This window comes from Thermobia domestica, chromosome 17, assembly GCF_964235325.1.
Source record: "Thermobia domestica chromosome 17, izTheDome1.hap1.1, whole genome shotgun sequence".
NCBI classification, from domain to species: domain Eukaryota; kingdom Metazoa; phylum Arthropoda; class Insecta; order Zygentoma; family Lepismatidae; genus Thermobia; species Thermobia domestica.
In genome coordinates, this window is record NC_137470.1 from 183,241,281 (window position 1) to 183,268,333 (window position 27,053).

At 35.6% G+C, this 27,053-nt stretch overlaps 1 protein-coding gene across 1 annotated transcript in view; it reads left to right on the forward strand.

Moving 5' to 3' along the window:
* The first annotated feature begins 3,026 nt into the window (after window positions 1-3,026).
* The window catches only part of LOC145673851 (uncharacterized), a 39,653-nt gene continuing 15,626 nt past the window's right edge, over window positions 3,027-27,053 (forward strand). Inside the window, exon 1 of the mRNA XM_081743623.1 lies at window positions 3,027-3,118. Coding sequence (XP_081599749.1) covers window positions 3,080-3,118 — 39 coding nt within the window. The 5' untranslated portion in view covers window positions 3,027-3,079. The remainder of the gene's footprint in view (window positions 3,119-27,053) is intronic.

Genomic DNA, 27,053 nt, shown 5'->3' on the forward strand with positions numbered 1-27,053 from the left:
CCTTAGGATTCTAAAACATGTATTTTTGGATAGAACACATACTAGTTCCTAAATGAAGTCTTGACCCGACTACAGTAGGTCCCATAGTTTTGGAGCTATGGACCTTTAGAATTCATTTTTTCATTTATTCGGCAGCCTATAACACGTAAACGATGGAGTTTTCGCCCTATGATTATTGGAACTTTTTTGTTTGTTTTACTCTCAGGAATCACTCCTCTGCTTTTGTACAATGAATTTAGCGCCATACTGTATATATGATTGTTCGTTCATTAATCAATGTGTAAATGCCTAAATACCATATGTTCAAAGTGTCCGGATCAAACTTTAAATTTGTGGGGTTTCAATTATTTCCTTTTTTAAATAATAGTCTTCTTATCGTACAAAAGGGTAAATTTTTGAACCTACCTTATATATATATATATATATGTTTGTATATATATATATATGTTTGTGTGGGTATGTGTGTGTGTATCGTCCTAGCATGGCTCTGGAATGCCAGGAGCAGTGGGAAGCCAATATTGTTGGGTTAAGACCTCCACTGGCACCCTAGGTGGAGTGTGAGGGGTAACATATAAAAGTGATCGAAGACTACTAACATTAGTGTCTAATTCATAGTTTTTAGGTTCGCTGAGACGAATCGTGACTCTCCAGATGCCGTTTAAATCCAATTAAGTGCAAGTGGGAAGAAATTGGAGGACTTCAATCACATTTTTGCCGTTCATTACACCTCCGAAACTGTCCGGTGTTGAGTCTCAAATTATGCATGAGCAGTGGCGTATTTACGATTTTGTTTCGGGAGGGGCTTTGCTAACTTTTGGGGGGGCTTTGCCTGGGAATGTGAAAATTCTGCAAGATATTTCATTTACTTTACTATACTAAGTAAGATTTCGGGGGGGGGCTTAAGCCCGGAAGCCACCCCCCTAAATACGCCACTGTGCATGAGTGTTCTTTCTGTATCCTATCCGTTAGATTAGACGGAATTTTTTGAAACGCGACCTTTAAGATGGCAGAAGGTGTTTCCATTTAATTTTCTCTTACCAGGTCCCCGAAACTATTGAGCGCAGATACATGCAGTTGTTTATGTTCTTCACTTGGAAATTTTTAATGCCTAAAACGATGAGGATGGCGTGGAGGAAGAGAATTTACCTATAAAAATCCAGGACATATGGTTGTTCTTAGTATTTTTTTTTTTAGGGGAGAGGAAGATTTTTTTTTTTTTTTTTTTTTTACAAGAATAGTTGAGGCGATTTAGTTAATATTTCATAAACACATTTTTACATTTCATACACTAACATTTCAAAATTTTTGGCTGTTCCAGTGCATCTTGCCAAACTTAATATTTTCAATCTGAACAATTATGAATCCTCAATTTACGTCACTCATCTACCCTCTAATTCAAATTAGATATTTGCTTTTTCCTACCACTAATACACTGGAAAATGTAATACAGTATTTAAGATGTTTTTTGACACTTTTTAGAAACTATCTTTGAACAGTGGTTATCAATATATTTTTCAAAATGTACCTAGGCTTCTTAAGTGTCTAATGAGTATTTTATTTTAAATTTTTTGGTCTTTTATGGTAGAGCTAAAAGATGGCACACGGGAGTTTGGGCTTTTTTGGATCCAAAGATACAATATATTTCAGTCAAAAATATTCGTGTAGGGTTATATCAGGAAGACTAAGGAGATACGGTGTAGCCAAAGCGAAACTATCACTTAATTCAGTATATGTTTATTCTATAAAAAATACGACTACTCAAGTTAGGGGCCGCTCAAAAATTTTGTGGCCCCTGATTCAAAAAATCATATATATTTCATTCAATCTAAATGTTTCTTGTTCGCCTTATATCTGGAGAACTACATACAGTGTAGACAAACGCAAACTATCACTTAACACAGAATGATGTGCTCATTTCGTAGAGAATACGAAAACTCGATTTAGGGGTCGTTCAAAAATTTTGTGGCCCCTGATTCAAAAACTAAATATTGAACAAGATCGCAATCTTTTGACCCATTTTTTTGTTTTCCTAGTTTCCTTTTTTTTAATGTACACAATTGAATGCTACCACACTCATATTACTTTTGCTCTTTCTCTTCTTCTTGCTCACCTATTTCCTGAAGAATCCTGGCACAGGCGAATCTAAAAAGTAAAAACTAGGAGAGCAACCAGAACCAGACTGTGATAGGTATGTCATAATTTTACTATAAACTTTCAATAATATATAAATAATAACTTCAAATATTTTAGTCATTTAAAAAAAAACTGAGGAGTCTAGCCCCTTAGCCCCCTAGATCCGCCACTGGATCCTGGTTCGGCTCAAAACCATGTAAACTAGCTGACGTGTGGAATAACACAAATTGTTCCAACATCATTCATTTAAATATATCACCTATTCCTTTCATTGTAATCATGCTGGACTTTAGAATATAATGATTTCGTAGTCACTCTTTTGTTTCAAGAAAATGCATTGAAATATTTTCGACTTTCTACTTCTATTATATTTGTCCGTAGTAATATGTTAAGGAGAAAAATGAAAGTACTTATAGAAGAGAAATTCTAATGGACCTAAAAATTAAATCAACTTTTCGGCTTCCACATCGAATATTCTACTTCGCATATAAGACAATAAAAAATATTTCATTTAAAAAGAATAAATTACTCATTCATATGACTATGAAAATTCTGTCGCTAGAACAATAACTCTGCGTGTTCCTTGTGTGATAGTGTAAAAGCGACAGTTAGCATCTTGACTGAAAAAAAAAAAAGATTAGCCGCAGTAGCTGCTTTGTATTGTTCCAATCCATCATTTCTCACAGAAACTATATCACCTATATTTCCATCATACGGAACTCATCACAGGGACAGAGTGTCATAAGTATATCATAAATTCGTTTTCCCTTTCTCTCTCGAAAAAGAATCCATTGTTATGACTCCTGTCACAGTTCTCATCAAGATCCGTCTATTCATATAAAAAGCAGTCTTTCCTGGAAATCCAGCACAGTCATTAGTGAGTACTGGAGTTTGCACAGGGCCCAGTTTCATATTGTTCTGTTTTGTTTGGTGTGATTTCTACAGTATGCATTTACTACATAGGAAAATGGATAGCAAATTATTGGTAAGTAATTATAATTGTTGCAATTAACCAATCAAGTATTTATAGTGGTTTTAGACAGTGGGTACAATTGGCAGAAAAAAATACTTACAGTGTCTGCTAATTTTCCCACTGATCTAGTAAGTTTTCATGCAATATATGTGAACTGCAATATTGGTCGATTGATTTTTGTAGTTATAAATACTTGTAGTTAATAATATTCCTAGTAAAAAAGTAAACATATGTAGTAATGATAATTTGTACAAAACATATTAATGTTAGGTTCTGTTTAATATTGTAACTATACAACTTCAATATCCATTAAAATGTATTCGTTTTAAACATTAGCTTATAACATGGCACACGAGAAACAACAGTGCTTTTTTAGTGATAACACGCGGACAGATGTTCCGGGAACAGGTTGAAGAAGAATCAGATTACTCATTCAAAGTTACCTGACTGAATATTTATTTATGACTTGAAATAGTTTGAGGTCAATGGGATTCTCGCGTTATCTAAAGACGCTGTGAGTCCAGTTGCGGTTCTAGGCCGGGGCCGGGCGGGATGACTCCTGAGTTTTTTTTTTTTTTTTTTTTTTTGCTTTTTTTAAGCAGTGAAGATAAACTAATATCTTCAATTGTCTTGAAAAATTTAGTATAAATAATATTTATTTTGCAAGAAGTTTAATGTTGTCAATTCTTGAACATGAAGTGTACCATGCATGATATGCTTTTTCTATAGACATAGAGTTGGGGAAGGAGTCACGCATTTTTTAAAACCTTTTAGAAGTCTTCATTATTTACCTTTGAACGCCTATTGACGCACATCTGCGTAATGTCTTTAAACCTTCATAGCTTAGCTCCTAATTAAGTCACAAAGATAATTTTAGTATCAGTGTATTTACGAAGAACGAAGCTTTTCAACGACATGCATTTTATGTTTGTGAAAAGTACCACAGCAGAGAAAGGGAAGGGTAAATTTCATGTTTTCTTTTCATTATTTTTTGGGGGGTTGCATCCTTCCTTGGGGGTACAGTCATAAAAATTGTTATACCAAACAATAAAGTTGTTCAATATACGCTAATACTCTGCAAATATTCTTGTTGGTTATGTGTGTGGAATAGGGGAGATTCGAAGTTGACCAATTTTGGGTAGCCAGGGCCTCCAAAATTCTGTTTTTCATATTTTTCCGGATTTCTTCTTTTTCCTCCTCATCTTCTTTTTCTACGAATAAAGCGAGAATTGCACATGTGTTACCGCTTTGGAATCTGTGATTCACAAGCTTTCCAACGATGTATGAATCATGACTCAGTGATAATTAGGTGGGTCACTAGGGCTGACAACATGAAGGTCTTCAACCGCCCTTTGAAAATGATATAGGCCTACATGGCGTTTTTTTTATTATTATTAGGAATTTGGCTCTGAATTTTCTCTCGCTTTGTGTTATAGCGTTGGCTACCATGTTTCCATATTATTGTTATACACATGTTGCCTACACATGAGCTTTGTTATTCTAAAGGTTGTCAAGGCCTCTCAAATTCTACTTTTTAAATATCTTTTTTTGAGTTTTCTTTTTCTTCTTCTTTCTCTTCTACGAATAAAGCGGGAATTGCACAAGTGTTATTTTGTTAGAGCCTGTGATTCATAAGCTTTCCAACAATGTATTAATCATGACTTTGTGATAATTACTGGGGACACTAGGGCCCCTAACGTGGGAGTCTACAATTTCATTGAAATCCCTGGCCGGCGTTTAAAGGTTAACAACGTTGTAACAAAGCGAAGACTACATCATCTATAAATTTAATTTATTGCTTATAGGCAATGCGGTGTTATTCCGAAATTATACCACCAGTAGCTTATACCGAAAACAAGAACGCTAATCGTTCTCCGACTTACTTCTTACTACTAAAATAACGTAAGAACTTCTAGCCCGACCTACAAAAAAAAAAAAAAAAAAAAAATCTTTATTGCTGTTTTTTTTTTTTTTTTTTTTTTTTTAATAATCTTATTTAGGTCTAATGGTGTTGAATTATACCAATATATCCAGTGTGGTTATTTATACGTTTTTAAGTGTGCGTATGTAGAGGAAGGGACTCTTAGTGCCGTTTTATGTAGTGTAAAATCCAATCAAGTCATTTTATCCAGTGAAAATTTGGCAGTTAAATCTAAGATTCCCTCTAAGTTCCATAAATTCCGTGCACTGGTGAGCTTCTCTGCAGCATGAAGGCTCTTGACTTCGGTACAAAAATTATAGATGCAAAATAGACGTTAATTATGAAGCAATGTTTCCTCTCTTGTACTGTTCCCCCCAGGGCTAAAATAGTATGTGAGGAGGATAAAAATTAAGGGGGAATGTGTCCCCTTCCCCCGGTGGAAGAGAAAAAGGAAAGAAAGAGAATATAGATTATGGGCAGCAGGACAGCATATAATATGCAACGTCGAGAGCTGCACACCAGTTTTTCCTCTAGAACCGCCACTGTGTGAGTCCATGTGGTCACGCAAGATGATAAAATTATCGCTATTTGTGTTACAAGGTGATTAGTGCTCAAACAGGCAGACTATACGTAAACATGAAAGATGGTCCATCTATATTTGTAACGTAAAACTGTGACGTCATCAATCTACGTTGCATGACATGCCATTAAGCTGAACATATGACTCTTCACATCTTCTTCTACATTTTTTGTTGATATATTAACCCACGGAGGACCAAAGTGGGAGCAAATTGAACCCCACTTATATTTTTCTATGATAGTTCTGTAAGTAATGACTGTTTTCGTTTTTCTTATAAATGACTTTGAATAAATGTATAATATAGAAATGACTTTTTATGGACAAAATGTTATTTTTCGTGAAAAGAAATACAATTTTTTGATGGGGTTCAAAATGTACTCTTCGCAGCACTCGATGAAAGTAATTTAAATTATTGCAATGCTCAATCTTTTACATTTGAGCTGCCACAACTGCTTAGTATCATAATAAATGCTGAGAAGAATGATGTAATATGATATTAGTATACATTGAATTTGTCCCTTGGCATTGAGTATCATTGTCTAACAGCTAGCTAAAGCTTCAGAATGAACTCTGCAGCACTTACCGAACACGAAGTAGAATCCGAACCTCTTGCATATGATTCTTCATCTAATGAGGATTTAGAAGAATAAATTAAGTTACGAAAATGACATGCATGGTGATACCAACTGTGACACGACCAAACACATATCAGAACAAGAATACGTTCTGGTCCAATCTCGTACCCTGTTTGGCACTCCGTGGATGCTAAATAATTTGGGCCTTCAAGGATTAATTGGAAAGCAATTTGTGGTGGAAAAATGCAGTGAAAATAAATAAGTTTCTAAGACATGTTAATTGAGACTTTTTCTATAAGTAAAAGCAAACCCCTTTCTATAAGTAAAGGGACAGTCTTCACACTTTGAGTTTCGCACTCATGGAAATGATATCAATGAGTTGGGACCACTGTCCGGTTTCGAGATGCCCACAGTGGGGTTTCTAGGGTGCAGGTTCCACACAATAAACTTTTCGTGAAAACAAAAATTTTCATTAAAAATGGAAAATCAAACTTTAATTATACTAGTAGAATACCCGTTCTTCACGCGGGGAGAATACGTTTCGTTTTGCACATAATGGGCTGCATTTGGATTTAAGCGGCGTCGGGAGTGTCACTCTTCAACCCCGAAAACTATGGATTCGACACTAATATCGGTCGTTTTCGATCATTTTAATATATCTTCCTCCTCCCCCTCCGCGTCAATGTGAAATAATAAAAAACATGCCAGGCCGGAACCTCATCTACATTGAAAGTTTGATCGAGATCGTTTGGGTGGTTCAAGCGGTACGACGTCACAAACATAGGCATATTCATTTTTATATGTAGGGTCTAGATCTATATAGATAGACGGTGCCTTTAACAACTGCAAAAAGTTTTGCTTTGAATACGACTTTCAAAGCAAAGTTATTATATTTCATTCACTACGAATTTCGGCCTTCTTACTTTGTTTTCGAGAAGGAGCGGGAGAGGTAAGTATTAAATGTGGTAGGACTGGGTACAAGAACTTAGGAGGTGTGCAGGATTGCTCCGGCTTTTTCTGCCTTTACTTTCCCCGGTGTCGATAGTACTTATTCTGAAATGACTGGGTACACATCGTAGCCCCAACGGAACGAGACTAGAACGAGATTATGAAGGCACCCAGCTTACAGCTAGACCCGTTACAAGCCACGTTACCTAGAGGGAGAAACTCGAGAAAAGCACATCATCATCGACAAAATAAAGTACTTACAACAGAGGTATATAAATTCGATGTGCCTATCAGAAAATGAAAATGAAATGAAATTTTTGGATTTTACGTCCCACGGTTATGCCGACTAGGCGAAAGGAGACGGTGATAATGAGAAATGAATGAAATGGTGGAATGAAGAAAGTGGGAGGAAACGGGAGAACACTGCGGAAACCCCCACACACGGTGTTTTTCCACCACAAGGTTCAGTTGGCGGGAGCAGGATTTGAACCCAGGACCCCATGCACCATAGGTGAACGCTCTACAACCGAGCCACCGCGGCCCCATCTGTGCCTATCTGATTACGACTTGCAACCATACATTGCTTGCTTAAATTTTATTAAAGCTTTATACAGATTCTTATCAGATTTGTTTCCGGAAGTTCAGAAAAGCAGGTTAAAGTAATGGATAAATTATTCCATTCCATGATGTGGAGAATGGAGTCCGTAAACGAATTGTATTCGTCAGTTACAGAGAGGTTGCATAAATTTAACTACGTAAAGCTCGTGTGGAACCATATACTGTATAGAAAATCCCAGGATTACAGTATGCTCATTAGGCTAAGGGAATCGGATAATTAAGATAAGTGAATGATAATTGAATAATTGGTGAAATGAGAATGTAGGAGGAAACCGACGGACACATTGGATTCAGCATCTTCAACTTAGTACAAAAAGTGTAATTAGCAAAATATCCAAGCGTAGGCCCACTTTTACCATCTTCTGACATGACACAGTTCTTTTAACGACAATACTATACATTTATTCTACGTATGTTAGAATTAGAGAAACAGCATACATAATATCCTCACTTAAAATAATTTCCACTTCCTTTCAAAGTAATGCCGAACTATTCAGTGAATAACATTGAAAATTCAACCGATTTCGTATCCTGCTAATTGGTTTGTTTGGGCTTAACACTTGTCATGCAATAAATTTATCCTTAGTTATTGAAGGCACGTGAAGGCACACGAGCCCATTTAGAAGAAAAATCCATAGATTCACAATACATTCGGCTTTCCTGGGGCTGTTTCTACTATGGCGAAACTTAACTTCTACATAATTCGGTTTACGGTGTAGATTCTCTGGACTGTGTAGTGCCTTATACAACCAGATAAAATGTAAACCATTATTTTCTGTGTCCTACGCATACCAACAGAGGACACACATGATTTGTGTCTATTTGAGGCTGTACAGATTAGTCCTATCTAAGCAACGAACTTTTGCATAGAATGGTACACAGAATCTTGTGTCTAATACGGAATCCTGCTCAATTTCGCTTCTACTGATTTTTCTTTTTTAAGGGCAAAGTCTGCCTTTCTTTCTCAGTTCTCGTGTGAGTAGTAAGTACATTTCTTGGCTTCTTTTTCAAACTATTATCAATACTATCATTGGCTAGGAACATTATGCGAGCAGACACTTAATACTGTTTTATAGTGAATGTTTTCTCAATCTGGTTATATATGAAACAAATTCAAAAAAGATATAACTTTTTAAATAGCAGACCAATGGTTATAGATAACGTGCTCCGACTACAGTGCAAACCTAGTGGCGCATCTTGGTAAAAATATTGCTTTTTTACTGGGTTTCCATCTATGTATCAGTTGTGGAATAACTACAGACTGATTGATATTATGCATAAGCTGTTTGGCGGATTAGTTAAAAAGAAACAATGAAGGGGTTGGGGGAAATTAGGAGCTCTGAAGTTTTGCGTAAAACTGGGAAAACACCCGAAATGATTAACCAAGCGTACAAGGAAGATAAGCGGAATTTGGTGTTATTATTGGTTTAAGAGCTTTGAGAAATTTAGTAGTACGGTTGCTAATGATTTAAGGACCGTGCCTTTGTTGTGCTATATGGTTGCGAAACATGGTCGCTTACTCCGATGGAAGAAGGCAGACTGAAAGTATTTGAGAATAAAATCCTGAGACAAATATTCGAAACCAAGAAGAGTGGGGAATGGTGGGAACTTCATAACGAGGTACTGGATAGTTTATACCATTTACGGAACATTGTCAGGTTTATGAAGTCTAGGAGGCTTAGGTGGGCAGGTAGAGTAGTCAGAATGGAAGAAAGTAGGAACGCTTTGAAAGTTTTGACTGGAAATTCAATCAAATAGCAACCATTAGGAAAACCTAGGAGCAGATGGGAAAACACTATTAAAAGGGATCTCTCAGAAATAGGAATACAAAGTCGAAATTTGATCCAGTTGGCTAAGGACAAAATTCAATGGAGAGTTTTTGTGAACGTGGCATTGAATCTCCGGGTTCCATAGGCCATAGAGTTAGTTAGTTAGTTTATGTAGTTAGCTGTTTAAATTATAATATAAAAAAAATCACATTGGAATGTGTAAGTGAAACATAAGAACGTACCACATTCATTTACTTAAAAGAAATGAATAAATACAGGTAGTAGGAGAAGAAAAGCTCCTAAATGTTGGGAAATTGGTGACAAGGTAATAATAAGAGATAATTCACATGAACAATACCTCTTACTACTGACTTTCCAGATCTTTCAGCACTTGAGTGTGAAAGAGTTGGAATCATAAATGCTTTTTGTGACATAAATTCTCACGGCAATGAAAAGTGCATACAAAGAAGTGTAAACTGTATTAATGCCATTTTTAAAACAAAGGCTACAATTATTCGACTTCATAAACTTCTAACGTTGATGATCTTCCTATCATCAGAATAATGGTAAAATGCAAGCCGATAATATCGCTCAATCCGTCGTGTGAAAAAGAGAAATTCTGCTTTTTTGTACAGAGGTATTCTTCCATTAGGAACTCGTCTTTGGGTGGTACAGTTATAACTTAATCTTTATCAAACTGTTCACATTATATTATACTACGGCTTAATTAGTATTCATAATTACTATTTTGTATTTCAGTTTCCCTCTTTTGTTTGATTTGTATTTTATAAAATCAGCATCACGATCTTATTGCAAACAAATTGGATAGAGGACGTTAAGTGGATGTGATCTTTATCGACTTTTCGAAAGCTTTTGATTTGGTAGGCTATGATCTTCTGCTACAAAAACTAACGACGTTTTATTTTTCTATTAAACCAAAAAAGTTTTTTTTTATTCTATTTGTAAAATCGTAAGAATGCCGTTACGTATAAAGTATACGTTTAAAAAATAATCACAGCTTTATCTGGAGTCCCTCAATATTCAAGTCTTAGTCCACTCTTATTTCTAATAGTCATAAATGATATACGGTCTTACATTCATTATTCTATTCGCGGACACCTTAAAAATATTCTCCAAAATTAATTCACTTAAGGACTTTGTAAAACTGCAAATATAATTTTGCAGTATTACGTACTGGTGTGACAACAAGATTAAGTTGAATGTGAATAAATGCAAAACTCTTTTCTTTCGCCGCAAAGAAAACACTATTTAAAGAACTACTCTACCAGAGGAACTATTTTAGAGACACCTACTTTAATTAAAGATCTAGGAGTGCTATTTGATCCTAAATTAACTTTAACTTAATCATATAAAAACAATTATTAATAATTCATATAGAAATTTTGGCTTTATTATGAGAATAGGCAAAGAGTTTCAAAACGATGTGACATTAATGAAACTCTACTTATGTTTTGTGAGATCGCAATTACAATTTGCAACTCTATCTTCGTCACTAAAATACACTGAAACACATTGATATTATTGAAAGAATACAATCAATATTCTTGAAATTACTTATAGACGAGTCATATTCAGAAATAGTGCAAAACTTCAATGTGTACACTTTGAAACAACGGAGACAACATACGGATCTTTTATTTTTACACAAAATACTACATGGAAAAATTGACTTCCCCGATCTTACTTCGCAGGTTCAACTGTATGTCCCACCATGTAAAACCCGCGTAGGAATTAACCCTTTGGAGATCTTGGCTTTTTGGGCTATTTTTGAGACTTTCAGTCAAGCAGCTACTGCATCGTCACTATTTATCCTAGGATCATGGTTCATACCTCATTCTCTTTAGAATAGAGCTGGCGTTCAAATGGTACCACTTGCATGCTCATACCATATACCAGAAGCGGGGAAAAAATTGTCAAAGTGAAAATTTCGGAGGGAAATTTTTTTTCTCGAACTTTGGCCCTCCCTGGACCCCCCCTGTGTGATCGTAGCCATCTAAAAAACCTGATAAATAGTACTTGGTATACTGAATGTGTGTGCCAAATTTCAAGTTTCTATCTTGAATAGTAAGGGCGGGAGAATTTTTATCAAAAATTCCCACAATGCCCCAAATCACCATAAAACACTATGATCTCAGGGAAAAAATTCCTAAGACATCCTTAATTACCCTAGGACTATAATCCGCCATCATTCTCTTCAAAATAGAACTGTCTTTCAGGCGGTACCATTCACATGTCTCCATCATGTATCTAAGGCAGGAAATTCCTGGAAAAAGGGATTTTTTGGAGCAAAATTTCCCTTTTTTCAACTTTTGCCCCTCTGGACCCCCTTGTTTTTACGCAGAAATCGGAAAACAACTTCTGGTAAATACTACTCGGTGGACTGAATGTTTGTGCAAAATTTCAATCTTCTACGTGAAAAAATAGGCCCGCCAGAAAAAAATTCCCTACCATGCCCCACTTTTACCCTATACAGAAGTATATTTGGATAAAAATTCACTGAGACGGCCCTAATTACACTAGAATAATAATTCGACAGTCGTTCTCTTCAGAATGGAACGGCCTTTCAGACGGTATGACTCACATTGTCCTATCGTGTATGTGAGGCGGGAAAATGACGAAAAACGGGATTTTTGGGGTAAAAATATCCCTTTTTTAACCCTTTGCCCCTCTGGTTCCCCCCCTATTTTAACACTGACATCGGAACAAAAAATCTGGTAAATATTACTCGGTGGACTGAATGTTTGTGCAAAATTTCAATCTTCTACGTTCAAAAATAAGCCCGCCAAAAAATATATATACCGACAATGCCCCATCTTTCCCTATATAGAAGTATATTTTTCAAAAAATCCCTGAGACATCCCTAATTACCTTAGAATAATAATTCGACCGTCATTCTCTTCAGAATGGAACGGCCTTTCAGACGGTATGACTCACGTGGTCCTATCATGTATGTGAGGCGGGAAAATGACGACAAACGGGATTTTTGGGGTAAAAATATCCCTTTTCTTACCCCTTTGCCCCTCTGGTTCCCCCCTGTTTTAGCACTGACATCGGAACAAAAATCTGGTAAATACTACTCGGTGGACTGAATGTTTGTGCAAAATTTCAATCTTCTACGTTCAAAAATGAGCCCGCCAAAAAATAATGAACATAGGCTTAAAAAAGGAAAAAATACATTTTAAGATTATGACGTCATCACCTCCCATGTCTGGACGCAGGACGGTCTGAAACCATACGTAATGTCTTCTACAATGTCTCTGGACTTGAAAAACAAAAAAAAAAAAAAAAAAAAAAAACCGGACGAAAAAGCTCAAATAGAAGAGAAATAACGCAATGTACCATGAAACACGCGTATGGTACAAAATGTACCATAAGATCCCCAAAGGGTTAACAGTTTATTTTACTGCAAAAAGGCAAGAACAAATATACTTGCTAAGTCTTCTTAATGGAGGATCAGTGCTTTCTATAATGCAATTGGAAGGTTATCTGCTATGGATGTTTTGGAATATTGGAGACAGTATACATAAGAATATACTTAAAAACATGTGTAATAAGGAATATATATTAATGCATAATATTGTTAAAACATATAACTTTGAGTAAATATGCTCATAAAGGAACAATAACTGGGCCTAAAGCCTTTTGTGTTGATTACAATTATAAATAAACAGAACAGTACCGATTTTAATCAAACAGCACCGTAGTAGACATTCACCTGATTATTACGAACTTGAAAAAAATTTTCTGTGTTGACCTTTGGCTCCAGAATTATGGGTAACAAAACTTAGAGGCTTGAATTGATCAAATTTTCGAAGAAAACAAAAGCTAAATTGTTGTTTAGAACAAAAATACATGGAACGAAATTGATAAATGTTGTAATTGCAGTGTATAATAAAATAAACGGTGTCCCATTTAGAACGCAACTTCGGAAATGCCCTCCGTTTCCGTTCAAGTACGTTGACATCAATGAACGTTACACGGTTTTCATCTGTTGTCTTTCAATATTCGTTGCACGCTGGCTCTGGAAATATTCAATTGTTGTGAACGTCGGCGAATACATTTCACTGGACTTACAGCAACATTATCACTCACGATGGCGATTTAATATCCACAACCAAATCGTTTTTTTTTTTTTTATCATATTTAGCAATTATTCTCATCACAGTCGACTTATGCGGTACATTACGTTGAGCAAACATTCCACGGAGTTTTCAAATAGTCTCTACACAACATCGACCATATTTATAATAAGTTTTCAGTATGACAACACGCTGTTTCGTAGTGAAGCTCTCCATTCTTACCAGTACAGAGAACAGATGACAATCATGCTCTATTCGGTGTTCCGTGACTATTAAGGATGTTATAAAATAGAGGATCTGCCCATACAACATAATCGTGAAGCAATACTCACAGCTTCGCCACACCTACTCTGCCCACTCGGCTCCACTAAGATCGCAATCTTTCGAGCCAACAATCATGCCGGAAACGAGAGTAGCCAATCGTACGTACCGGCTAAGACGATGCTCGATTGTTTTTCGGCTTCATTGAGTTCATATGATGAAGATACGTACGGGCAGATCCTCTATTTTATAACATCCTCGGTGACTACTAACTACAAAGAGGAAAGACGAAAATCATGTAGCGTTAAGTACTGTCAACTAACTAGTAGTCAACTAACAAGAAGTGAGCTCCTTCGTGGCTAAGCGGTTAGCGTACGCGCCTTTGGCGTGGGAGACCCGGATTCGATTTCCGGTGGGAGCTAATGTGGTTCGGATTCCACGTTAATCAGTAGGTCTACGTCTCATATAGCCTCGCTACTGAAAGGGACGCTAAACTAAAAATCAACATCAACTAACTAGAACAGAAAAGCAGGTATTTCAAAAGTTGCGTTCTTAATGGACATCCTTTACACACATGTCAGTGAATCAATCTATTTCCTAAAAGTAAACAGTCTAGCTAATAGATGGCGTTAACTGCGTTGCCAATAGGTGTCGTTAGTGTGTAGGTGATTTAGAGATTTAAAACTGTTGTGACAACTTAATATACATGAGATTTAAACAGTATGCTTAGCAAAAATTATGCTATAAATTTGGTAGTTAATATAAGTTGGCAGATTTTAGTTTAATTTAAAATTGTAATGTGAAAGACAATTAGGTATATCTAGCAGAGTAGCAAATGTAATCATTTTATAGCTGAGTACTCAGTCATAAATATCATTCAATTTAATTTATGGAACTAAGAGTGGAAATAATATGTACGCCAAAAGAAATGACATTAACTTAAAAAGCCTCATTTTGTTTTCACACGATTTCCGTTCACCAACAGACCATGTCGGTCTTTTTTTTCATATTTTCTTTTTCTTCTACAGTTTGCTCGTTCTCATTTGCATGAGAGACTCAGAAGTCGTTTTAAAAGTACGCTTGCACATCCGCTTTGTGGTGGCCAAGATGCTAGTGGTCGCTGTACTGATTATTTGCAATTAGCAATTCTATATGGATATTGAAAAGCAAAAACTGGTGAACCACTAGAAGGAAGATTCAAATCTGATAAACATCTTTTATTGGACGGTATTCTAGGATGATATTCTATGTCCAGTCATAGATAACAAATTATGACCATAACGAAACATGTCTTCAATAGAAGTTTGTGTTTAAAACATTTCAACCAAATTAATTTATTCAGCGTTCTACTTTGTTTGAATTTTATAATTTTGTTCAGTGGTAACACATACGCTCTATTATCCTATTACTCTCTTCTTTATACCATTAGCTTTACATTCTTATTCATTATTATTTATTATTTCTTTGTTCTATTTTTCTCCAGCAGTCTCTTGCACACGCAATGGAGTACCACACAATTTTACGAGTCTTCATATACATAGAGACCGTTATTTCTTTGGTCGTTTAGTTAATTTGAAGTTTAGCAGCGCTCCCTTCAGCACTAAGGTTATATGAAACGTGAAAGTACAATGAGCTATCGTCAAAAATTGAACTTTGGTCTCCTGATTCATTTATCACACAGAATAGTCATTTTCATCTGACATAGTGCGTTTACTCAATAGCAGCAATTCGGCTAATCGTCAAATTTCCTTCAAGTTCCCATGCTGATTTTTTCAACATCCCTTCCTCACTCCATCCCTCTTTTGGCAGAATTTGCAACGTCTTAACACCCACTGTGTCTTCCCAATACTATGGTTAATATGAATCATATGTCAGGCAATGTGCGAACAGGAAAGCTGGTCTTGGGAAAGAGAACCAGGCACTAACTTAGAGGAAAGCATTTGGAACTGTGACAACTAAAACTCCACGTGGAGTTGACAAGCGACTGTCAATTGTGGTTGGTCATTTAGTTATGGAAGTTGTTTTCTGCAAGATCTCTCGGACGATGTCTTATTTATGGCATGAGTCACCACAAATAGAAGACAGCATTCCTTATATACGAACTGTACTTCGGTTCAAGGAACGAACTACAAATAGAAGGTGGAAGAGCGCATTACCACAATCAGAGGAATAGTAGAAGCAGCAAACGATTGTGGGACGAAGATTTGGCAGTGTACGCGTGATCATGATTTATATCTGCAAAACCATCGACAGTCCTATCGATAATCTTATTTGTCTATCACCATTGTTTTTTCTTAGCGTTTACTCCCTGTTCCTTCTCCTCTCCGTGTAGTTTACACAGAATACGAGCACCAAACCTTGAAGTCACTGATCATTTAGTTGGAAACAATTGATATGCAGTATTGAATGACGGCATGGCATATACCAAATTTCATTTGACAAGCTGTAATAGTGTTAGTTTAAAACCTTCTGAGATAGGCCAAAAGTAGTTTAATTTTGTCAAGAAGCCGATCTTCTCTTCAAATAAAATGTTTATTTTTTATATGTTGGTTTGGAATTACAAAATGAAAATGCTTTTGTTTCAAAGTGTCTTTTCTATGTGTGCTACTGGGGTCCTGCCATGGCAGTACTTTTTTTTTCAGACTGTAAGTAATATGTGTACCAAATTTGGTTAAAATTGCTCGACGTTTCTGAGCTCTAGCGGAATATGCACACACATGCATCAATTAATATATATAATAAGTATCAGGAAATTGAATTTTGAACTTATGTTAAAGATCTCGGAATTATATTCCAAAACATTTAACAGATAATCACATGTAAGGCCCGAAAAAAAATTAGCAATGTTAAAATGGCTTTCCCGTAAGCTTTCAAATATACTTGCAAAGTTCTTTACATGCGTAATGTGTGTTTTCAATTGGAATTTGGTACAGTGAATTGGAATAATGAATCCTAATATTTGCAAACATTACCGAGTCTATTCAGAATTGCTTCCTAGCCTGGTTACAATGGAATTTCAAAGATTTCAAAGATATGAGTTTGTGTAACATATCTACACACATACAGATATACACACACACAAAACTGCGTCTTTTGTTTTGAGCCAATAATCCATATGTTTTCGATATTATTATTATTATTATTATTATTATTATTATTATTATTATTATTATTATTATTATTATTATTATTTTGTAATTTTCTTCATGGAGGATTTTTTATTGGTGGTTTTCTTTCCATAAGCATTCCTTATCGTAATACTAGAAATTTTGTTACTTTTTTCTCGAAAGCTTCTGTTCTGAGATCATTGTTATCACAGATTAATTTTATTCTATTTTAAACATTTTTCAAATAAAATTTGTTGAAGTTCGTTTAGAATTTATTGAGTTATTAAAGAACCTTTAATATTATATATTTAATTTAGTGTAGCGCAATTTGAGTTCTAGTTCTCTGTAAGAGTTGTTACTTCTGAATTTTAACAATCTCTATTTTAATTTTTCATTCATCTTTTCTTTTTTCTTCTATATCTAACTCTTTTTCCTTTTATACGTTTTTTTTTTGCATGATTGAATAAAGCGTGATCTTATTTTATCTTAGTTATTATGTATTTTTGTCTATGATCTGCCACTTTTTATTCCAATATTTAATCATTTCTACGTTTATTTTATACTTTTTTTTTTTTGCGATTTTGACTGCATCTGCAGCTTATGTATTTCAAGTGTAATTTGCTTGTTGTCAGATACATTATGTGACATTGCAGTATGAGTTTCGTGACGTGCATCATGTACTTGCTACCCGGATGTACCTGTAGCCGTGTATACTGTTTGCTTCCTAATTAATAAATAAATTATTATATTGTGCAACAACATTAGTGATTACTGATTACATACCGATTTCTCTCGTACTTTTCCCAAGCCTGAGACTTGGAATCACCTAATGAGCATTTGTTTGGGTGTTGGTCTTCATTTTGATTCACTGTCATTTCATATATTTAAAACTTTCTTATCTAGTGCCGTTATTGTTCACCATGCATGAGGAATGATGTATCAGCATCATTATGCATTGCCAGTTTCACAGGAGATTATAAATAAATCCAGAATATGAGTATGCACCAAGATTTCCAGGCATGTTTGAAATCAACAGTAAATCGTTTACTTTTGAACGATTCACTCTTCCGTCTTTGGTGCATATGCCTCCTAGCCAGCTACGTAAAATATATTTATTTTAATCCCTTTTAGGATAAGTTACGTTCTCACAAACATCATGTTAATTCTTTCTCCTTTAGACTTGAGACAATAAATCAAGTCTTGCACCTTTAGAAGATGCCTACCGGACAGTTCACTTATCTTATTATTTCATTCTTCTACTACAGTCTCGTGTTTCCATTGGTAGCAGCTTCATATATTCAAATTCATATTTTCGTTCTTCTGTCATTGCCGTAGAAAATAATTCAAGAATTATGTTAACTTCTCATTAGCAAGAGCTGTACGGTTGATGAAGAACCAGTCTTCATCCTGGAAATACATTTCATTATATCGTAGGTATTCTCGAAGCTAACGTAAATAGGTGTAAATTACTTACTCCAGCTAATAAATGATTTGAAAACCATTTGATGACATTATTGTCCACCAGTTAATGTTTGTTTTTTTTTTTTTTTTTTTTTTTTTCAAGATGCAATTTTTAGGTTTTGTCAGCGCAGCAAAAATCAAATATTTTTCTATCCTATCAACTAGTAGTATTGTGTTTATGTGAATAATTTTATCACTCAATGGTTTGGCTAGTTTTTAGATTTAATATCAAATATTAATCCAAAATTTCATAAGAGATTGGAACTTGGAACTTAGATGATTAAAAACTTGATCACTATTTTCACACCTCATATTTTTCAAATTAGCCTGCAGAGGAAGTTCTCGTATTTGTGTCTGGTTTTCACATAGTAGCAATTGGTGCAGGTTGCAATTGCCATGCACTCATCTAACGTCATGCTACCAATTTGATCCGTTCTATTTAAGCACGGAAGAAAGTATTAAAAGTACGCAATCTTTTAGTAAGTTACAAAAGATTGCACTGTATTGCGTTGTCTGTCACGCATTATAAGCGACCAAATTTGCGCCTAGCCTAGCGAGTGTAGGCTATAATATTTGGTTCAAGGAGTCCCAAACTTAAAGCTAACTTGAACTAAATCCAACACATATGGCAGCGCTAGAAATGAGAAGCAGAGACAAAATTGCAAATGAACTATATACAACGAGCAAAATATATAGTGTTGTTTCTGCAGTCAGGAAAACTAGTTTTAGAGATATTCGAATGGAGTAAGAAAACAGGATTTTGAAAACGGGTTGAACTAGGTACCTTTACTCTGTGCTCAAACAGGACTTCAAACTCAGAAAAAAGAAAACAAAGAAAAAAAGCAAATTCACAGGTGTCTCCCGCCTTCACGTTTATTCTCAAAAGAATAACGAGATATGTTAATCGTGCAATTTCAAGATTTCAACTGGCATTAAAGAGAAATATAATTTATAATTGATTGTGAGAATATAATTTCCTTAAAACTTATCCGTAAATTGTTAGCATATATGATATGAAGCTAAATTTGACTCATTATAAAAGTAAAATAAAGCAATATATTCTGCAAGAGTAATTTTATATTTCTCCTTGTGTTATATGCTAATCTTATATTATCTTCACGCACCTTTCGTGGTACTTTAGCTGTTATCTCACGAAATTCTAATAAAACTTGTTAGTCTAACAAGAATACAATCTAAAAAGGCCCCGAGAATGAAAAAAAAAATACCCCACACAAGGAAAATGGAAAAGTTGCACGAACCTTTTTACGCTTTATTTAGTTCTCCTTGCACAAAATGCTGAATTGTTCTAACTATTGTGAAGGCTTATTGCAGTTAGTGGATGCTACGAGAAAGTGTGAGAAAGTTCTTGTTATCATTTATTATGTATGTTAAAAGTCTTTCGAATGAATTACACATGAAATTAAACGCTACTGCTGACCTTGTTAATGTAAGAAATAGTACATACGGAATAAAAATGCAGTTAAAATGCTATTATATTAAGTTCATGTATTTGATACTTAAAGGTGTTATCGAATATCTGCCAACGTTAGGAAGAACGTAACAGGAATTTCAAACAGATAAGAAAAAGTTAATCAGTTTCAAGTTCGTTACAATTAAACATCATATGTATGAATTATTACAATCATCATAGCCTAAGAAAATTAACAGTTTAAAGAATTTAAAAGATCATTACCGCAGAAAGAAAATCCTAAATCCCTGTACTGTCATAATCTCTTCTTATCATAGGGGGTCACGGAGATTCAGTGGTTGAACGCTTGCCTCTCGTACGTGGGGTCCTTGGTTCGATTCCCGGCCAAGCAAACTTGTGGTGGACTACATCATGTCCTTGGATTCTCTCGGGGTACTTCCGTTTCCTCCCACATTCTCATTCCACCAATGCTTGCATCGTCGTTCACTTGTCTTAATCATCTGTCTCCCTCAGCCGTTCATCTCTGGTGCATGGGGTCCTTCGTTCGATCCCAGCTCGCGCCCAGTAAGCTTTGTGGTGGACAAACACTGTGCGCGTGGGTTTTCTCAGGGTTCTCCCTTTTCCTCCCACTTTCTTCGTCACCATTTCATTCATTTCTCATCATCACAGGCTTCTTTAGTCTATCCGGCATAATCGTGGGAAGTAAAACTGAAAAATTTCATTTAATTTATTTCGTCTTTTACCTTCTCATCATTGTTGTTCTGTGGCGGCGTGTTCCTCTCTTGAAGGTGGTATAGTGCGGTGGGGAACGTCCTATACCATGAGAATTGATCTTGCAATATTGCATTATGGTTTGCTTACCCATCAAATACATGGAATTTAAGTCCCGATTGTGGTTGATAGTCCACGTCAATAATAGGTGCCCTTCTTCATAACGTCGTGTTGCATAACGACGTGTAATTTAAAAAAAAAAAATCTTCACAATGTATGATTTCCATCTTTTTACTTGGCTGTCAAATATGCATATACTTCTATCACGGTTTTACACAAATTGCCCAACATAACAAAACGAAACTTCGTGTTGACTTTCAGTAATATTTTACTGCTCCGTTGTGTTGTTGGTTAAAACAGACACAAAATAGGACGTCTGTGAAGTTGTCCCGCCCACCTAACGAATTTTTCATTTTTTTATCTACATCGTTAGTTTATCGTTAGTTTACGTTAGTTTTGCTAAAATTATCGTTAGTTTTGTAAAAATAACGATTTTATTCGAGAAATAAATGGGCAGGCCAACTTCACGGTTCCCCGCCCACAAACGAATTTCAAAAGTTTTTCATATCACATCGTTAGTTTATCGTTAGTTTACGTTAGTTTTACTAAAACTATCGTTAGTTTCGCAAAAATAACGATTTTATTCGAGAAATAAATGGGCAGGCCAACTTCACGGTTCCCCGCTCACAAACGAATTTCAAAAGTTTTTCATATCACATCGTTAGTTTATCGTTAGTTTACGTTAGTTTTGCTAAAGCTATCGTTAGTTTCGTAAAAATAACGATTTTATTCAAGAAATAAAGTTTCCCGCCAAATGTGAATTAGCCCGCCCATATTGAATTCTCATAAAATTCCAAGTCACATCGTTAGTTTATCGTTAGTTTACGTTAGTTTTACTAAAACTATCGTTAGTTTCGCAAAAATAACGATTTTATTCGAGAAATAAATGGGCAGGCCAACTTCACGGTTCCCCGCCCACAAACGAATTTCAAAAGTTTTTCATATCACATCGTTAGTTTATCGTTAGTTTATGTTAGTTTTGCTAAAACTATCGTTAGTTTCGCAAAAATAACGATTTTATTCGAGAAATAAAGTTTCCCGCCAAATGTGAATTAGCCCGCCCATATTGAATTCTCATAAAATTCCAAGTCACATCGTTAGTTTATCGTTAGTTTACGTTAGTTTTACTAAAACTATCGTTAGTTTCGCAAAAATAACGATTTTATTCGAGAAATAAATGGGCAGACCAACTTCACGGTTCCCCGCCCACAAACGAATTTCAAAAGTTTTTCATATCGTTACTTTATCGTTAGTTTACGTTAGTTTTGCTAAAACTATCGTTAGTTTCGCAAAAATAACGATTTTATTCGAGAAATAAAGTTTCCCGCCAACTGTGAATTAGCCCGCCCATATAGAATTCTCATAAAATTCTAACTCACATCGTTAGTTTTACTAAAACTATCGTTAGTTTCGCAAAATAACGATTTTATTCGAGAAATAAATTGGCAGTCCAACTTCACGGTTCCCAGCCCACAAACGAATTTCAAAAGTTTTTCATATCACATCGTTAGTTTATCGTTAGTTTACGTTAGTTTTGCTAAAACTATCGCTAGTTTCGCAAAAATAACGATTTTATTCGAGAAATAAAGTTTCCCGCCAACTGTGAATTAGCCCGCCCATATTGAATTCTCATAAAATTCCAACTCAAATCGTTAGTTTATCGTTAGTTTACGTTAGTTTTACTAAAACTATCGTTAGTTTCGCAAAAATAACGATTTTATTCGAGAAATAAATGGGCAGGCCAACTTCACGGTTTCCCGTCCACAAACGAATTTCAAAAGTTTTTCATATCACATCGTTAGTTTACCGTTAGTTTACGTTAGTTTTACTAAATCTATCGTAAGTTTTTCAAAAATAACGATTTTATTTGAGAAATAAATGGGCACGCCAACTTCACGTTTCCCTACCCGCAAATGAATTTCAAAACTTTTTTCTATTATATCGTTAGTTTATCGTTAGTTTACGTTAGTTTTACTGAAACTATCGTTAGTTTCGCAAACATAATGATTATATTCGAGAAGTAAACTTTCCCTCCAACTGTGAATTAGCCAATCCATATTGAATTCCCCTAAACTTCCTACTCATATCGTTAGTTTAACGTTAATTTACATTAGTTTTGCTAAAATTAACGTTTGTTTTCGAAAAATAACGATTTTATTCGACAAATAAAAGTTCACGCCAAATGTAAACCCTAACAGCACATTTGCATAACAGGCATACGTAAGAAGTATATAAGGCACATACTAGACACATTCTCATGTACTGTACCTGAGGAAACATGATAGGCATATGCCTGCTATGTAATTGTTTACATTTGGCGGGACCTTTTATTTCTCGATTAAATCGTTATTTTTGCGAAACTATCGATAGTTTTAGCAAAACTAACGCAAACTCACGATAAACTAACGATGTGATTTGAAAAACTTTTGAATTTTGTTTGTGGGCGGGGAACAGTGAAGTTGGCCTGCCCATTTATTTCTCGAATAAAATCGTTATTTTTGCAAAAGTAACGATGGTTTTAGTAAAACTTACTTAAGCTAACGATAAAATAACGATGTGAGTTGGAATTTTATGAGAATTCAATATGGGCGGGCTAATTCACAGTTGGCGGGAAACTTTATTTCTCGAATAAAATCGTTATTTTTACGAAACTAACGATAGTTTTAGCAAAACTAACGTAAACTAACGACAAACTAACGATATGAGTTGGAATTTTATGAGAATTCAATATGGGCGGGCTAATTCACAGTTGGCGGGAAACTTTATTTCTCGAATAAAATCGTTATTTTTACGAAACTAACGATAGTTTTAGCAAAACTAACGTAAACTAACGACAAACTAACGATATGAGTTGGAATTTTATGAGAATTCAATATGGGCGGGCTAATTCACAGTTGGCGGGAAACTTTATTTCTCGAATAAAATCGTTATTTTTGCGAAACTAACGATAGTTTTAGCAAAACTAACGTAAACTAACGATAAACTAACGATGTGATATGAAAAACTTTTGAAATTCGTTTGTGGGCGGGGAACCGTGAAGTTGGCCTGCCCATTTATTTCTCGAATAAAATCGTTATTTTTGCGAAACTAACGATAGTTTTAGTAAAACTAACGTAAACTAACGATAAACTAACGATGTGACTTGGAATTTTATGAGAATTCAATATGGGCGGGCTAATTCACATTTGGCGGGAAACTTTATTTCTTGAATAAAATCGTTATTTTTGCGAAACTAACGATAGTTTTAGCAAAACTAACGTAAACTAACGATAAACTAACGATGTGACTTGGAATTTTATGAGAATTCAATATGGGCGGGCTAATTCACAGTTGGCGGGAAACTTTATTTCTCGAATAAAATCGTTATTTTTGCGAAACTAACGATAGTTTTATCAAAACTAACGTAAACTAACGATAAACTAACGATGTGATATGAAAAACTTTTGAAATTCGTTTGTGGGCGGGGAACAGTGAAGTTGGCCTGCCCATTTATTTCTCGAATAAAATCGTTATTTTTGCAAAACTAACGATAATTTTAGCAAAACTAACGTAAACTAACGATAAACTAACGATGTAGATAAGAAAAAGAAAAATTCATTAGGTGGGCGGGACAACTTCACAGACGTCAAAATAGGTCGACAAAATAGACCGCTTCTCAACTCTGCAACAGATGTACTGCATATAAAATTAAATATGCAGCCAAAATGTGGTGGCATTTAAAAAGGAGTTGACGAAATCCTTGGGTGGCTATAGCTTTAAGCTACGGACGATTCAAGAAATCCCATGCATTGTTTCTTCGCACATTGCAAAGGGTCGTAGAAGTGCTCATATACTGGGTGGCCCAAAAGTAGATATACACCTCTGCATTGATTAAGTATTACATTCTAAACGGCGTGACAAACATCTTGGCATTTGAAGGCGGTGCTTTAAGTTCCATTTAAATGCTGCTAGCAAACGAGAGGCCAGCAGTATTACCACATTTATTTTGTACACATTCACGTCTATCCCCTGCCACCTGATCGCACTGTAGTTTGTCTGCTTAGCCATAGCCACACCCCTTTAATAAATCCGCGTCAGAGCTTGCGTTTTATTCGTTTAGCTGAAATGACAAGAAGTTTGTCACAGGCTCTAGTTTATGGATTCATTTGCTTCGACTGTTCCGGGCTTAACTTATAAATAGAAAGATGTTAAAAACAAATAATAATAATAATCAAGGTCTACCTGTTTGGTAACAAAATACAGTATGGTACTGTATACCTACTTTTGGGCCACTCTTGGTTAAAATGAAATTAAATCTTTGTTTTATGTTCTACAATTATGCCGGCGAATCTAAAGGAGACAGTGATGATGAGAAATGAATGAATTGGTTGGATGAGTGAGGTGCGAGGATATGGAAGAACTTTGATAAATCGCATGCACATTAGGGTGGAGCGAAAAAATCAAATTTTCGGGTACCCAATTCTAAATTGGGTAGGGCTCAAAAGTTGCGTATTCGCATGTTAATCAATGGAAAAATAACGGGAAAAAATCACACTTTGGATCTTTAGTTCGCGCAAACTGCCTAAACTTTGAAAAATACAAAAAAAAAAAAAAAATCATCAAAATTGACCACCTTTACGCAAGGAATACACAGATTACTTTTTTTTTATTTGTATCGCGTCTAAATACTTCATCTTATTTATGAGCTCCTCGGTGGCTAAACGGTTAGCGTACGCGCCCTTGCCGCGGGTGACCCGGGTTCGGTTCCTGGCTGGAGCTCATATGGTTCGGATTCCATGTTAATCAGTAGGTCCACGTCTCACACAGCCTCGCTGCTGAAAGGGACGCTAAACTGAAATTCAACTCAACTCAACTCATGTAAGGTCATTTTACTTATGTAAGGTCATGTTTGTTATTAATTCGTTAATATGAGTGATTTTTATAGATTTTATTTTCATAATGATTTTGCAGTTTTTCACCCATTTCTCAACTTCTTTTTTTATTTTTGTTAATGTAATGATCCAGAACTCACCACGAGGAAATGGCTGCAATTCGAGTTCCACCCACATCTTACGCAACTCTCCTATCAATTAGGTTGGGCTAAATCATGTTGATTTAGTCAAGGCTGTTGTCTTAACCCACAAACGCCCCTTGTGCCACCAGTGACCTACTTTATGTTTCACTACGTTACATGGGCTATATCATTCATTTAGGCAAAAAAAAAAAAAACCGTTGTTCCACTTCAGGCACACTACCCGTTCTCTTGTAAGAGTTTCGTTCACTTCTCTTCTCAGGTTTTCGATGTAACACGGTATTGTTCAGGCAGTTGCTAGTGTATGCAAATTTTTGTTACCTAACTGGTCTTGGGGGGTCGCGGTGGCTCAGTGGTAGAGCGTTCACCTCTGGTGCTAGGGGTCTCGGGCTCAAACCCTGCTCCCGCCAAGTGAACTTTGTGGTGGACAAACACCGTGTGCGTGGGTTTTCTCGGGGTTCTTCCGTTTCCTCCCACTTTCTTCATTCCACCATTTCATTCATTACTCATCATCACCGTCTCCTTTAGCCTAGCCGGCATAACCGTGGGACGTAAAACTCAAAAATTTCATTTCTAACTGGTCTTGGGCGTTTGTGGGTTAAATTCATATTTTTTAAAATCAAATTTTGGCGTTGTGAGTCTTGAGAGAAAAACTGAACTAATATAGCTGTATCTGTTTTCTTGTCTGTACACTTTTCCTGCAGATTTTGTGACAAGTTCGACACAACTTTCAACTTCGTGAGTATGGCCTGGAAAATTTAATAAGGCAAACTCATGAGTACATTTGTCATACGTAAGTGATAAGATACGTTTCTGTTGTCAAGCTTCCAAGCACTGGAGGGGGCGACAGCTTACATTTGCTCCAATCTATCAGCTCACTGTAGTCCGTGGCATCAAAATTTATTGAAGGTGCCAGAAAAATTCTAACATATTTCCCGTTTGGATCTTGATTTCTTGCCTCTAGCACTCTCCTGTAACTAAACTCTCGTACGTGTTGTCTCTCATCCACTGTCATAGCCAACAATATGTTCTCTGGATGACAGAAGAACGCGTTTCTCTCAATCACAGGATCGATAATTCTTTTAATATTTGACAAATGTCTAATTGTTTGAACTACCTTCAAAATATGTTTAGGTCCATATTTCACTGACTGATATCTCTCTATATCGAACCAGACAGGAGCATATGTCTTCATAATGTAGTTTACAAGCACTTTGAGTTCATTTGTACAATTTGTTTGAGAAACGTGCAAAAGTAAGATTCAGTTTGCACATGCGAGCCATCGGAAGTAGCTGAGAGGTCCAAGATCCTTTATAGCCACGTCTGGAGCACACTA